The following is a 15880-nucleotide window of genomic DNA, read 5'->3' on the forward strand; positions in this document are numbered from 1 at the left end:
AGTTATAGATGCAAAATGATTCTAGCATTAATTTCGCTGCTGAAAAGTATTACGAACTTCATAAAAGTTACATTATAATATAGTATTGTATGTTAAAAAAGACACATTCAATAAGACATAAGGAAACATAGATATCTTGAATGTGTTAATTTTGAAAATATCGTTACTAAAAATCATATTATATAGTACTTGCGGGTTTCTACTAAACATTTAAGATATCACTTTTTTCTTGTTTTCGACCGTGAAAAATTGAATTCTGCCCGTACGTTCTTAACCTCCACCTTCTATTTTAAAATATTTTTCAAGCCTATCGAATAAAGTACAAAAACTTGGACCCATATTTCCATCTAAGAGCGGTGAATATCGTAAAAAGCATTTAAATAATTTTTACCAACGATCTATGAAAAGGATGGTTTACAAAAAAATTTCCATGCAAGTTTTCCACTAATTTCCCACTGTTGCGGGTGGAATTTACAAAATCGCTGTAACACTTGTTCTTTTAGTTTTTATGCGGTGCTTTGAAAATAAATTTGAAGCTGATCGAACGAAACCTAAAACTTTTCCCCGCACTAGGGGGTTTTTACGAAAAATGTGAAACACGTCTAACTAAATTTTTTCCGTCAATCGCAAAATATGACATATATTTTTTAAAATCTTAAGCAATATTTATTAAGTTCTTAAATTTGGCGCAAGACGATAAAAAATTAAAAATTCAGCATACATTTTTGATAAACATATTAAATTTAAATTCTCACTCTAAATTGTTCCTACCAGCCTGGTTCCAGAGTGAACATTATATCGATTGGTCTTCGATCATTAACAGAATGAATTGTGCCATTATAGTCGCGGCGAGCATTTATAGAATATTTGAGGGTTCAATTTTACATCAATTTTTAACAAAAATACCATAATTATTATTTATAAGAGGAGAAGTCAACCTCACTTAAGGCGCAAGTCCACACTGGTGACTGAGGCAGTAAATATCTCGTTCCGTAACCGGTCCTACGTAGTATTATTCGCTATCGCAGATCAACAGTAGGTAATATTCCTGCAAAACCAAAGTGAATTATTAATTTGTATACGCAATAAACCCTATTCTTATATTGATACTCAAATCAATAATATAAATACCTAACAGTCATCTTATATTTAATATCTATCTGTAATCTAATTGTACATTTTTTGGGCAAAAACGCAGGACTCTAAAGCTTAGTAAAGCAATTAGAAATTTTGATTTGAATTCACGCTCTTTCCCGGTAATCTGAACTACATGTACAGAGAGAAAGCTCGTGAGCGAAATATCATCTCTATAGGCTTAATACTCGTATTGATTCAAAATTTCAATGAGGTTCATAGAGACTTCAAGCACCAAAGCTCACCTTTCAAGTTTAATCTCAGCCTAAAAAAAGTTTAGTTCAATTTTTAGCACTAAGCGAAGCAGATCGAGCTGTGAATCTTATACAAACCTAATTTGGTATTAGAACGTATGTATTAACAAATTATATAAGTTTGTTTTATATTAAGCCGTTATAATATCTTTGCGTTAACTTTTATATGTATGTGCACGTGAAAACAAATGACACACACACACACTTAGTTGGATATACATACATACATATCCTACATGCATATGTACAAAATACATATATACATATTATTTACGTATGTGTCTTGTTTCGTTGTTTATAAACAAGCAAAGTTCATATACAAATTCGTGTATTCGTTTCAATAATATACGTATGTATATACATACATATATACTGATTCCTACGTGCTTATGTACATATATACAGATGTGCTTGGAGAATAAAACCGGATTTGTTAAATATAAATACACACACAAGTTTCGAAGAGGCGGCAGTTTCGGTACACGAAATTATTGTGTACATATGTATGTATGTAAATTAACAATTAACACATATATATGTATATTAATATGATTGTTTAATCATTCAGAGTACTTTTCAAGAATGTATGGTTCATACTCATACTTGCATACATACATATGTACACATGCACACTCATAAAAAAATACATTTGTAAACATTAACACGCTTGAATACACATCTATATACATACATAAATATGCCGCTTATCACTCTTGTTGTGCTAGGATGTTAATAGGTAATCGACTTTTACTATCACCAAGCTTTGACATACTTAATTGTATGTGTGTACATATGTACATACATGTACGCATGTGTGTAGCCGAAAAAATATGTCAGTATGCACACAGTTCCTCGAAGCTTATTTCGTGCAGATGTAAAATTTAGTCATAATCATCAATGGTAGATGATCAGAGGACCCTTCGCTTGGCTAACCCCGTCATAGATGATGAGGACCAAGGCTTAAGAACAGTCGAATGATGCATTCCTTAAATTATTTCCCGGGGGAGATATGCGGCAGCGATGATTGTTCGTCGCCCTGGACAGCCAAATATGATGTGCTTGTAAAGCAGGCAGAATTGAGTACATCGTGTCGAACGAAGTATGGCTCCTCCACAACTGATAGTGTCGCTGAGAGTGTCGCTGAGAGTGTCGCTTCACTTGGCGATATTAAGCAAGGTGCCGCAGAGCTCGTTAGCGCCGTAATAAAGCCCAAACCAAGTGTTCAACCGTATGGATCGTCTGATCGGTGGAAATCAGATTCCGGATGAACTCAGCGAGCTAAAAGACCTATTTTAATGATCTTTCTGGTCATTAAAAAATGTCAAGGACATTGATAACATAAAAGATTCTGAGGAGGCTATTACGCACAGCTTCAGAGAGAGAGAGGTGTCCACAGCTGGCACGCACAGTTTTTCTTGAGATCGCATTAAGCAACTTTGTGGATCCGTTGCATTACTTCCCCCGACCGATCGTGCTGTTGTTATTGGAAGACTGCTACAGGTTAATGAGAAGCGGTTTTTTGTTAGTAGCTCCTTAATGACGATACATCGATTTCACGGACTACGAAGGGTCCAGAGACCTATAAAGCGTGGATTCTCCAAAGCGGAAGAGAGAATGTTCCTCATAGAAAAAGCGTAAGGCTTGATCTTCTGTATATACAATTTTCGCGTGAGGTGCAATATTGAGAGGGACTCCAAACTCATTGTTTCTGGATGCTTGCTTTTTTTTATATATGAGATAAAACCATTCTTAAGTCCTAAATATATTTGAATTTTAGGAAACCGAAAGATGATAATTAAAATTTTTATATTGGGCCTTATGGCATACACATGCCTGGGACAAGATAGCTCACTGGATGACCTTATTGCTGATATTTTCAAAACAGACGGTTCTACCACCCAATCGACTCCAACACCTTCACAATCTACTGAGACTATAAAGGAACGAACCCAATATGAGTCCTGTGGGGAACAAAAGGAATGTGTTCCTCGATGGTTATGCTCCAACGACACCATTAATACTAGTGGAGAAAATATAATTGACATTCGCATAGATACTGGATCACCTTGTACAAAGTATTTGGAACGCTGTTGTGACCTTCCCAACAAGGTAATTTTTGGAATTTTTATTGTTGGAGTAAATTATAAAGCAAACTAATTATCCAGAGAGATACGCCAGAAATACCGGTTGGACCTATTGATCAAAATCGAGGTTGCGGATATCAGAACCCTAATGGTGTTGGCTTTAAAATAACTGGAGCATTAAATCAAGAAGCAGAATTTGGCGAATTTCCATGGATGGTCGCAATTTTAAGAGAAGAGTCTCAACTCAACTTATACGAATGTGGCGGCGCTTTAATAGCGCCCGATGTGATATTGACAGCAGCCCACTGCGTTCATAACAAAGACGCTAAGTCTCTTATTGGTATGGGGTTTTAATTATAATACATAATAGATAATTATTAATTCCATATTTATTTTAGTTCGAGCAGGTGAATGGGATACGCAAACCAAAGACGAAATAATTCCACATGAAGATCGTTATGTAAAGGACATTATTTATCATGAGAAATTCAATAAGGGATCCCTTTTTAATAATGTTGCATTGCTATTTTTAGAAAGCCCATTTAATTTTCAAATGAATATTCAACCGATTTGTCTACCAACACTAGGCGAAGATTTCGAATATGAACGGTGTTATGCCACAGGTTGGGGGAAAAATAAATTTGGCAAAGATGGGGAATATCAAGTAATACTCAAAAAAATAGATTTACCTGTTGTTGGAAGAGCAAAGTGCCAAACTAATTTGCGGGAAACACGACTTGGCAGGCATTTTATATTGCATGAGAGTTTTATATGTGCAGGAGGAGAAAAGGATAAGGATACGTGTAAGGGCGATGGTGGGTCTCCATTAGTGTGTCCGATTAAAGGTCAGCCCAATCGCTTTAAGTCCGCTGGTATAGTTGCTTGGGGTATAGGTTGTGGTGAAGAAAATATACCCGGTGTTTATGCAAGTGTTGCCTTTTTAAGACCATGGATCGACGAAAAACTGGCTAGCCGACAGATAAGCTCGAAATATTTTACACCTTAAGCGATATACGAAACATTTATATAACAAACTTAAAAATGTTTTTCAAATTGTGCGATGACAAAATAAGCAACAAAAAATTAAATAAAAAAAATTTCTTTTCAGATACGAATCTAAACTCAATATATTAGTTAATAAATTAATTAATTTAGTAAGAGGCTCTAGTCGGCAGTTCCCGACTAGGTGATACGTTGAACTCTTTCCCACCAACACCAAATACAGCTGCTGCAATGCTGTTGAAAACCAACAGATTTGCTAAACTTGTATAACCGCGCAGGAATTACGAGGACCTGAATTCTAATTTCAGCTTCTTCAAATCCTTGGCTCCTACAGATTCTGAGATTCTTGCGTTCATGTTCATACATGCGGACGGATGGATTGACCGATAGACGGACATGGATAAATCGACTCGGCTATTGGTGCGGATCAAAAATATATTGATTATGGGGTTGGAGATGCTTTCCTTATGACGCATTCTTAATGGGTTCAACGTATAATCTTGACTGACTGAATGATTGGTGATCAACGCGCAGCCCCAGCCGTAAGAGCTAATTAGTCCAATTCCATTTGAGAGGGTTTTTACACTTTTCGGAAACTCCTTCCGCATCAAAGATTTAAAGGCTGGCGTATCACACTCTTATAAAAATGTAAGCTCGGAGGGAATAGCGCTTCAAAGAAGTTGTATGTTTTGGCATTTCAGTCGTAACTGTGTTAAATTGGCGAAAAACGGATGTATGAAAGTTGTTCGCTATCTTTTAAACAAACTTGATCTCCGTTTGATGCTGTTTATAATTAGCATTTACATATATAAGATCATGAATGCCCTATTCTGCCCTTTGCGTACTTGTGCACAAAACTTTTATAAAAGTTTGAACAAAAAAAGGAATGTGGTAAGAAGACCATGAACTATTCTCTTGGGGAATTATACTTAAGAGAATATAGACTGTCGGTAGACTGTCGGATATATATCCCGAATGATGATCTCGCCGAGAGTTTATAGCACTCGCATTCAACAGACATTATAGCTCAAATCTCATTTCACTGCCCTTCCGGAAAGTGCAAATTTAGCCAAGCGTACTACCTTTATTTGAGTATATGGTGTAGTATACGAGGGTTACACTTTTTGTTATGAGACTATTAAGTGGCTTGTCCTGATGACGTTGTCCGTGTTAAATCTTATAGTACCATATAATATTTGTATGATCTGTCTATGTATATTGTATATAATTGCTTAAATTTTACCTATAAATGGTTGTATGTGGCAAGGAGAACGAGGTTTCCCCGACTCCAAAAGGTATATATATTCTTGATCAGGAATAATAGCGGAGTTGATCTAGCCAAGTGCGTTTGACCGTCCATATGTATGAACGCGTCAATATTAAAATCTTTGCGATTTATAGTTTTTAACTTAGGTTCTGCTTGTGCTCTTGCAGTACGAGTTTGTTTCCGATAACCGATATCTTGTCCCATTTTAATCGATAAGAAACGCTATGGAAACTAGTCTAGACCGGCTCAGCTCGGTCTGATCAGAAATAAACAAGGATCGGGTTCTTGTTATATTTATTATCCATTTTCAACGGATTCACCACCAGTCTTACCAATATTCAAGGCTACCCTCGATTTAGTTATGTATGTAAGTAGACAATTTTATGTTTGTATATACATATGTACGTACATACATACATACATATGTATGTATACATGTATACTCGGAAGTTTAGTTTTTAAAACTGTTTTGTCTGGGTGTATACCTTCTGCATATGTGCATGCATAAATACCGTATATGTGTATGCTTTTACCAGCTCATCGAAATAGACAGAAGTCACGCGATCAGGCGCCTTCAGTCGTATAAAATATTTCTGTATGTTTTCTGGTTTTTTACCTGAATTCAAGAGAGTTGAGCTGATCTACATTGTGTGTTTTCTTATAATTTACACTGCATTACAAAATCAAATATGTATTTATGTACATATGAGGTATCCCAGCGTGGTATATTATCATAAATAATACATGTTCAACAAATTTATTATAAAAAGTTTAAAACTATCATAGGACATAGGACTACAGGACTCTACCGAAGAACGGTAAATAATAAAAAAACAAAGAGAAGCGGGTCAAGATGACTGCATTAGAAATGCAGTTTGTTCCGGAATAGAGCACCGTTTATGTTTCTGTTACTCAGATACCTTGACATCCAGTTAAAAAGATAAACTGAAGCTGTAAATCTGCTTATTGTTCTTAACCTATCAAATTGAATAGAAGCAAAACGGCTACAGACCTGCGTTCAATGAACCTTCAATGAAAATATCTGCATTAATTTCATTGTAGAAATGTTTTTTTTTTAACTATAGTTACAAGAGTTTTATTTCATATACACATAAACCAAGGCTTGAAAAAATTGTTGACTAGTGTTTTCGACTTACTCTTAAAAACATATAAAAAACATAAAAACAAAATTGCTTGCATAAATGTTGGTGCACATTTTTATTAAATGTGAGTTTGGCTCGACTATAAATGCTCCATTGAAGCTTTCAGATATTCATTGCTGCTGGAGATCGTCAAACATCAACATCAAAAGTTTAAAAATATTTTAACTGAAATTAATATTTTTTTAAAAGATGACAACATGCGTAAGAGTTAATACAAGCATTTAATCTTATGTGTATAAAAGTATTTATATATTTCAGATTTCCTACGTAACTTCGATATTTTTAATTTTATCAATTTTTCTTGCGGAAGAAACGAAAGCTAATTCCTTTCTAATGGAAAAACATATTATAAATCATCGGAATTTGACGAATAACAACCTAAAAACATTAAATACTAATGCTGGGTTTCAGGAGTACGGTAAATTTGATTCGAATTTGCCCTTAAATCGCACTTACAATGAAGTCAGAAGAAGCCGTACTAAAAAAAAACGTCAAGCAAAAGCTTCCAAGCATGCAAAGCGTTCACACTTTAATAAATCTTTAAATATACCAACAAAGCTTAAGAACAATCTACACACAAGCGAAGATAAAGAAGTAAAGATTTACGAAACTTTTGAAGAAATACACGAACACATAAACGAGCCGGACAACCAAGATGGACAGTATCAAGCTGCTAAGCGTTACGAAAGTCGTGAAGAAGCAGTTGGTGGACCAGAAAACATTGAGGAAGAAAAACACGATGATCCTGTTAAAATTAAAATCAAGCATCATCATCACCATCATCATCATAACCATATTAAAGAAGTTATAAGATCCGTACCAAAACCGTATCCCGTTGAAAAAATTGTACATATTCCAATTGAGAAAATTATTGAAAAAGTTGTTCAAGTCCCAAAAATTGTCAACGTAACAGTCGAGAAAATTGTACATGTGCCTGTAGAAAAAGTAATTGAAAGGATTGTTCGAGTTCCAAGGCCAGTTCATATTTCTAAGCCTTATGTAGTTGAAAAAATCATGGAAAAAATTGTACACGTACCCAAACCGTATCCTGTTCTAAAAACTGTTCCATATCCTGTTGAAATCAAAGTGCCAATAACCGTTGAAAAAAAAATTCCAGTCCCCTTTACCGTTGAGGTCGAAAGAAAAGTGCCAGTTTACATTAAATCCCAAGAGCCATACAGGTATGAGCACGCATATTATAAAAACCATGAAGAGCACGGTATGCCGAAAATTAGTTCTGACACTGAGGAAACATTCGATCGTCCTGTTTATTCATCTGAAAATTACTATCATAATAAACAAATCGCCTCAAAACACGCAGATTTATCAATGAGATCACAATATCAAACTTTTAAGGAACCAATAAATCAGCATACGAATATAGAGCCAATTCCCTCAAAACAAACAGATTTATCGCAATATCAAACTTTTAGGGAACCATTAAATCAGCCCACGAATATAGATCCAATTCCCTCAAAACAAACGGATTTATCACAATATCAAACTTTTAAGGAACCAATTAATCAGCATACAAGTAGAGAAGACTCAAAGACATTTGCTTCCATGGAGCAATCAACAGCAGAAAGTACATTTATTCCTTTTAAATTCCTTGAGACCAAGTCTCCATTCAATATAATTGTCGCTAATAACGACACATCATTTAATTTCAACCCACAAGCTTTTGGCAATAAATTACATGAATTGCCAATTTCGTTTCCAATTGAGTTTATTCAGGTGCAACCAATGCCTTTTCAAAATCATTTAACACTAGAGTCATCCAACCAACAACCTTCATTCAAAGGTAATTTACAAAAATAAATAATAATAATGATTCCGCTGTATATCTAAAACGGCATTAACATAATAACCAATTTTATACGCACAGTATTTAAAATAGCATATCCATTCGAATTATTATATTATATGTTAAGTCCTACTAAGTGATACGGTACCAAGCACATAAATGCATTTTGTTTTGGTAGGAATAAATAAAAATTGCGGCAACGCATGTACATTTTCAGTAAATATAATTAAAATTCTTTGATTATTATCTGATATGCCGTTACTGTAGTCTATCAACTTTTTTCGGAATGAGGATCGTGTGTGATTTTCGTTTTGGCAATGTTGCCCACTTTATAATCTAGAGTTTTATTTATCTAGGAAAGTACATTTTTTGCGTGGGCGTCTGTTTGTGCTGTTACAAATGTTACAAATATTTGTTATTGTATCCTACAAAAATTTTAAAACTTTGTCGCCTACGTCCTACTTATATTTGATAGAGCTATATATATTGTATATATATACCTTGAATAATAAGAGCTCATCTGTTAAACGGAATGCTGGAATGGAATGGAATTGTGAAATTTAGCACACATCTGTCTAAGATGCGTTACCAACCAATGGAATCTCCCTATTAGAATATATAGTTTAGTATTTTTTATGTAGTATTTTTTGGGTTCTTTCTAACGGCCCCACTAATCCATTATGGTGTTTTTTTTTATGTCCACACAACGAATACAATTGTGATATTTGGGAAAATATTACGGTCGGAAATCATGGAATCTATTGAGCAGTATGACGCCAACCGCGACGAATTAATCATACAACAGCAGCGAGAAATAGAAAAAGAAGTAAGGACAGCAATGTCTAACAACGTTTAATGTACAACTCAAATGGTTTTAGATCAGCGATACAACTCCTCTCGTGAGTGAGCAACTGCCGCTGACTTGTTTACAGGAAGAATATAATGGGGACGAGATCTTTACCGATAAGATTCAAGAGCTTTCTAAAAAATACAAATTTATTCGACGCACTCGTCCCGATGGAAATTGTTTCTTTCGAGCATTTGCTTATTCATATTTAGAGTATTTAATCACCAACAACAGTGCTTACCAAGAATTTCAAAAACTTGCCGAGGCTTCTAAGGACAAGCTTGTACAACTTGGCTTTCCCAGTTTCACATTGGAAGATTTTCATGAAACTGTAAGTGAATTGTGTGCTATACAAAGTTATTTTTGGTCATTTGTTGCATGCTGTTTTTTCCTTACCAGTTCATGGATGTGATTAGGCGCGTTTGTCCAAAGGATGCGGAAACTACTGGAAAAGTTAAAACCGAACTGCATACTGTATTTAACGATCAGGGATATTCCGATTATGTTGTCGTCTATTTGCGTCTCATAACATCAGGCAAACTGCAGGAAGACGCAGACTTTTATCAACACTTCATAGAGGGTGACTTTTCCATTGAAGAGTTTCGTCATCAAGAAGTCGAACCCATGTACAAGGAATCCGACCACATACATATCATCGCACTCTGCACAGCGCTGGGAGTAGGCGTGCGTGTTGAGTACCTGGACAGGGGTGAAGGTGATCAAGTGAAAGCGCATGATTTCCCTGAAGGATCAGAGCCAAAAGTTTATCTTATCTATAGACCAGGGCATTATGATATATTGTATCCAAACTGAAGTTGACAATGCAAAAACATGTGTACGACTGTCAGCATACATATATAGTACATAATACTGCTTTAGACTTTAGTCAATTAAGAAATATAATATTACCTTACTTCCCGTGAAGCATTCTTACTCGTGGTTTTGACAATCGTGTCAACGATGAGTGCAGTTTTCTACAAGCAGACTGGAACGCTTGATAAGGTGCCCCACGCGATTACCGAAGTCGCCTTGTTGTTTATAATACGAGCAAAAAAGCAAGCCACCCACCTGCCTTCAGGAATGCCGATCGCCGTGGATCTGTGTTCTGATTTTGGAAACATACGCACCCAAAATTGAAAGGATATTGCATTGGTACCAATTACTAAATTGTAAAGGAGAAATTAAAGGTAAGGTTTTTTCTCATATAATCAAATTTATGCACTTGCCAACTTCATATATGTATATATTGTATACCTTTTGCGGTAACCTTTGAACCTTCTTTTAAACGTAATATTTCAATACTTAATATATATCATAAATTTTAGCAGTGAATGAAGGCGTGTAAAGTTGAAAATGTATATTTGTATACCCTGAACCCATTAAAAATGGGTAAAATTGCGTAGCATAAAAGTGTGTAACAGGCAGAAGGCAAGATCTCCGAACCTATAAAGTGTATATATTCTTGGTCAGCATTGGTAGCATTAATAGTTAGTCGATCTAGCCACGTCCGTATATATCCTCGATCTCAAAACTGATATGAGACTTGAAATTTTGGGGGCTGGGGTTTCTCGCGTCGCTTTGTATGTTCTGCCCGCTCCGTTCACCCGTTGCCATTAGTCAGCACTGGTAAAGTTCGATCAAAAAATCTCTCCGCAACTCAGATCGAGCTCCTCTTTGGGCCGAGAACGATGCAGAAAGTGCATATGCATACTTTAAAATTCTCATACATAGCTCCGCACAAGGCATTGAAATTAAAAAAAAAAATAAAAGCTTATTGCTAAAAATAAATACTTTATTACGTATAGCTCCCTTAGAAACTATAGATGAATATGTTAGAACAAAGATTGAACGCCGAAAAAATGAGATTTGCTTCAAATTAAAGATTCATTTAAAATTCTTTTACTAAATAATTTCTATATCTATAATTTAATCAGAATATGCATATACAGTTTATAACGCTTAGTTTTAACCTAATGACACTCATTCAAATATATTTCGCTTATATACAAGTTAAAATATTCACAAATGTAAATCCAACAAAATTTTGGCAGTGCCAATTCTTAAATATACATCATCTCTGCCATCGACGACATCTTTTTAGGAATGTGCACCATGGTGTCGAAGTAGCTGGCCAGCTCAACAATTGTGACATCGTCGCAATTGCTCGGGCTGGCGTTGTGTGCATTGTTGCTTGCCTCCTGGGAGCATGAGAGTCTGGAGCCTGAGGTAACGCTAGTTGGGTCACGTGAGTTGGGTTTGTGACCAATTCCTTTTTGTGCGGATGCTCCTCTTGTTTGGCATAGCATGAAGTTCTTGGATTGGTGCTGGCTGTTGTCCAAGGTTTCCTTTTTGGACTTGGACTCATCTAGCAAGATATTGCATTCACTTATCAGATCCCGAAAGCTGCAAATGCCGTTTGTACTGGATTTAATGCAAATATTTGTTCGAGGCTTATGAAAATTTGTGTGATTCCTTTCATCGAAACTCAAGGGAATCGTTCGACGGACACGGGTACCAAGCCCGCATTTCGTATGCAGATTATCGTGTGCTATCCGTAATACTGGCTCGCGCAGCAGATTTCTTTTCGATGGTGCAATATTGCTTCTTTTCAATTGCAGTTTATTCACTCCGGGCAGGCAGCGTAGATGATTCACAATTTCAAAACTATCTGCAGCAGCTGGAGCATCTGATTTCTTAATTTGAAAGTCGTCCATGTTGCTTTCGGATCTGCGTCGAATTCGACGCATTTTACGATGAATTATTTGTTTTGTACATTGAATAGGTGACTCGTTTGTCTGATTATTCGAAATTGCAATTGGAGTATAAAATGGATTTCTATCACATAATTTTTTATGTTCATTTTTTGGAGTTATTTTCAGCTTATCCAAATCAGCTGGCAGCTCCTCTGTTGACATTTTTCTTTGTTGTCTTTGCCTATTTTATTGAACAAAATAATATAATAAATTCACTTCCAAGGCTGATTTAGATGGATATTTGCGAGAATATTTGATACAATGACACTTTACTTTAGCATAAAACTTTTTCTTACTCTATTATTTACAATTTTTTTAATAGTGCTGGTAAACGTTTATATATTAGTATTATAATTATAATTTTCAAGTCGTTCTCACTTGGTCGCTGTTCAATTTACGCGTTAACGTCACATCATGTTTTATGAGCTCATGATACAAAATTCGATAACACAGCTTCTCTTAAAAATTCAAAATATATTTCATTGCTTTTAAGTTTTGTCTTGAATTGGTGGTTGACATTGACATTTTATTTTATTTAAGGGTAGCAGCTTGTGCAAAATATACGTATTCTACAAGCTGCATGTTAAGTTTGGAGACTGTAACTCGTAAAGGCCTAGAAAATTGCCTAAAAACAGGATTTGTATCGATTCTTATCGATTACCAATATACATTAAACAAATTCAAATGTTTAATTTCAAAAGATGTACTACGGAACTAATTTAATATCTCTATGTATAAAACTGTTTGTTCGGACTGACTGACTGTTTGGTGATCAACGCACAGCTAAATCCGAAAGAGCTGGACCTGAGGAGGTCGCAAGTTGAGACGGTGTTTCGGGAAATTCTACCTGAATTTATGGAAAAGTCGCGAAAAACATTTGTATGCAATTTTTTTGCTTACCATCCGATCGCAGATCTCCTCAAATTCTATTGAGGGATGTTTGACACTTTTCGAAAAATGCATTCCTTCTTTGTAGAAATGGGGATCAATGACTTGGCGGGTCACGTTTCGTGTTCAAATTTATTTCCAAAGATCTATATGAAAAATCATTTGAAACTTGTTCAACTCGCTTAATCCTTGACAATAAGAATGTAAAGAATCTAATAATTACGTAGCATGGAATATTTTTATTTTTTATATTATTTACAAACATTGTATAAACATTTTATAAATGCATAACACGTAAAATAGCTGTCAAACAAACACAAAATATGCAATTGGCACAGAAGCTCCTTACAATTTTGAGTCCCCTACGCCGGCTAGTCAATTCGAATCCAATACGGACAATGCTTCATTTTTTTCCTCCTGCAATTCCTTAGCAGTCAAGTCCAGCTTTGTCTGTCCAAAACTACTAACCGATAAGTTCTCAACTATTTTCCATTGCTTGTTTTTAATCTCCACTGGAAATGAGAACACCACGTCCTTCGGCGAGTTATAGCTGCCATCTGAAAACACACCCATGGATACAAATTTGCCTGGTGCTGTGCCATTCCACCAGTCATGCATATGGTCGCAGGCAGCCTTTGCTGCTGACATGGCAGACGACATTTTGCGGGCTGCAATAACAGCTGCGCCACGTTTCTGAACGGTGTCAATAAATTGGCCTTCGAGATAGGCATTGTCGCCAAGTGCATCAGCGACAGATTTCCATTCATTGTTTATCAGGACTTTTCCTTGGCTAGCATCTGGGTATTGCGTAGAGGAATGATTACCCCAGATTATTATATTACTAACATGAGTAATTGGAACACCGAGCTTATTTGCGATCTGTGATGATGCACGATTTTGGTCAAGGCGAGTCATGGCTGAGAAGTTTTCACGTGGAATCGATGGTGCGTAGTTGGCACAAACTAACGCATTGGTATTCGCCGGATTTCCGACTACAAGCACTTTAACATCTTTTTTCGCCACCTTGTCAAGAGCTTCGCCTTGTACTTTGAATATTTTTACGTTAGCGGATAGCAAATCTTTGCGTTCCATTCCCTCCTTGCGGGGCATGGCACCCACAAGAAAAGCTGCCGAAACATCTTTGAATCCTACTAGTGGGTCCGTTGTAGGCACAACTTTGCGCAATAGTGGCAATGCGCAATCGGAAAGTTCCATTACAACACCTTCCAGGACACCCACCATTGGCGGAATATCGAGGAGATGCAAAATAAGCGGTTGATCCTTTCCAAAAACTTCTCCTCTTGCAATCATGTACAGCAAGGAATAAGCTATTTGACCAGCAGCACCGGTAACAACAACACGAATCGGTTCAGCCTGTCAAAATTAAGAGACGGAATTAAAATTATTATACAAATTACTCAACTCTTTGCTAATTGCACAATCTATTTAGGTTTAAGATACAGTGAAATACTTAATCATTGAGCCGCCTTCTTGGCATCAGTCATATGCTCAACCTGAATCTATTAAATACTCCTAAACAGAGTCCTACCTACAACTACTACAACTAGTAGATAATAATCATATCTCAAATAAATGAGAGTAAGGCAGATGAGCCTTGGTTAAATATGGTGGTGATAAGCACAAATAGATAATAGAAGATGAAGGTTCGCATGACCCCAAATCAGTTCCTCAATCTTTAGAGGTCAAACGCAAACATAGCTCGTAACTTGTTGACATGCATTGTAATCTTACAGACCAATTATGCTGCCTTGCAATAGGCTGTTGAATATAGCGATTCTATGTCATAAAGCCGACTTGAAAATAAATGTCTGGTCTATTTGTAAGTCATTTTTCCAACTAATAAATGAGGCTGCTTTAGCAATTTATTGTCGTATTCTATCTAGATTAGCCTAGAGGACACGGATGTACATGAATTTATCATTCTAGTGTTATCTCAATATTAAGTATTTAGCGAGTAAAGTGCGATTATTTAGCCGGACGTTGATAGAACCTACAATTAAATCTATGATTTTCTTCTTCTTGGATCACAAATCGCTTATTAGGTTCAAAGGTTTATTATTAATATTTGAATTCTTACATAAATATTATCTACCCTAAGTGGGTATAATGGTTTTAGGTCTCATATATAATACAAATGCATGTATATAATATATATCTATATATGTATGACATTCAATGTGTGAGATTTGTCAAAAAGCTCCGTTTTTAAATATGAAGACTTTGCCTGTATTTGTTATTTAGAATAAATAAGGTCAAATGAATGTTATTTGTTTTAATTACCGAAATTCAAGCAATCGCATATTATTTATGCATGTTACGTATGTGACTAAGTCTTAAAAAAATATCGCTGTTAATTTGGATTTTATGGTTTAATCTTACCATTATTTATTATATTGTCTCTCCAACCGAAAAATAAAACCTTCTACAATAATTGATATAAAGTAGTGATGTAAGGTACATTGAAATCGATGTATCTACCATGTTTTACCGACTCCCGATAGCTTGCCGATACATTAACCAGAACTATCAAAAAATGTAATCGATAGTCAATTCACACTGACTACATGTTTGAGAAGCGGATGAAATTTGTGGAAGATGTGAAACTGCGCTCACATTGGCAACTAACATCTAACATTTTTATAAATAGCAGCCATTCGAGGTGT

The 15880-nt window shown here is 35.7% G+C and overlaps 4 protein-coding genes across 10 annotated transcripts; 2 read left to right on the forward strand and 2 right to left on the reverse strand.

Annotated features, from left to right (window-relative positions):
• Positions 1–1329: 1329 nt before the first annotated feature.
• Positions 1330–4598, forward strand: LOC6629125 (phenoloxidase-activating factor 2). The gene is made up of 4 exons (XM_002052355.4): positions 1330–1484; positions 3166–3497; positions 3554–3812; positions 3871–4598. The coding sequence occupies exons 2-4, from the start codon at positions 3177–3179 to the stop codon at positions 4476–4478; spliced, it is 1188 nt and encodes a 395-aa protein (XP_002052391.1). The 5' UTR covers positions 1330–1484; positions 3166–3176; the 3' UTR covers positions 4479–4598.
• A 1334-nt stretch (positions 4599–5932) lies between these two features.
• On the forward strand, positions 5933–10479 carry LOC6629123 (ubiquitin thioesterase otubain-like). Of its 7 annotated transcripts, XM_015173213.3 has the most exons (4): positions 5987–6108; positions 9478–9534; positions 9587–9886; positions 9955–10479. In XM_015173213.3, exons 1-4 carry the CDS (start codon positions 6103–6105, stop codon positions 10366–10368), a joined length of 777 nt encoding a protein of 258 aa, XP_015028699.1. In that variant the 5' UTR covers positions 5987–6102; the 3' UTR covers positions 10369–10479. The 7 variants fall into 7 exon arrangements, with proteins under 7 accessions (XP_070065612.1, XP_070065614.1, XP_002052390.2 ...); XM_070209511.1 differs by lacking the exons at positions 9478–9534; positions 9587–9886; positions 9955–10479 and adding exons at positions 7004–7105; positions 7163–8939 and having other exon boundaries at positions 5933–6108; XM_070209513.1 differs by lacking the exons at positions 9478–9534; positions 9587–9886; positions 9955–10479 and adding exons at positions 7004–7105; positions 7163–8939 and having other exon boundaries at positions 5933–6104.
• Positions 10480–11615: 1136 nt separating this feature from the next.
• LOC6629060 (uncharacterized) lies at positions 11616–12302 on the reverse strand. The gene has a single exon (XM_002052352.4). It carries the CDS (start codon positions 12300–12302, stop codon positions 11616–11618), a length of 687 nt encoding a protein of 228 aa, XP_002052388.2.
• A 1113-nt stretch (positions 12303–13415) lies between these two features.
• Mdh1 (malate dehydrogenase 1) lies at positions 13416–15739 on the reverse strand. Its single transcript, XM_002052351.4, has 2 exons — positions 15597–15739; positions 13416–14570 (listed from the first exon to the last, which is right to left on the reverse strand). Exons 1-2 carry the CDS (start codon positions 15597–15599, stop codon positions 13572–13574), a joined length of 1002 nt encoding a protein of 333 aa, XP_002052387.1. The 5' UTR covers positions 15600–15739; the 3' UTR covers positions 13416–13571.
• Positions 15740–15880: the final 141 nt, after the last annotated feature.

Source organism: Drosophila virilis, chromosome 4 (genome assembly GCF_030788295.1).
Source record: "Drosophila virilis strain 15010-1051.87 chromosome 4, Dvir_AGI_RSII-ME, whole genome shotgun sequence".
Taxonomy (NCBI): domain Eukaryota; kingdom Metazoa; phylum Arthropoda; class Insecta; order Diptera; family Drosophilidae; genus Drosophila; species Drosophila virilis.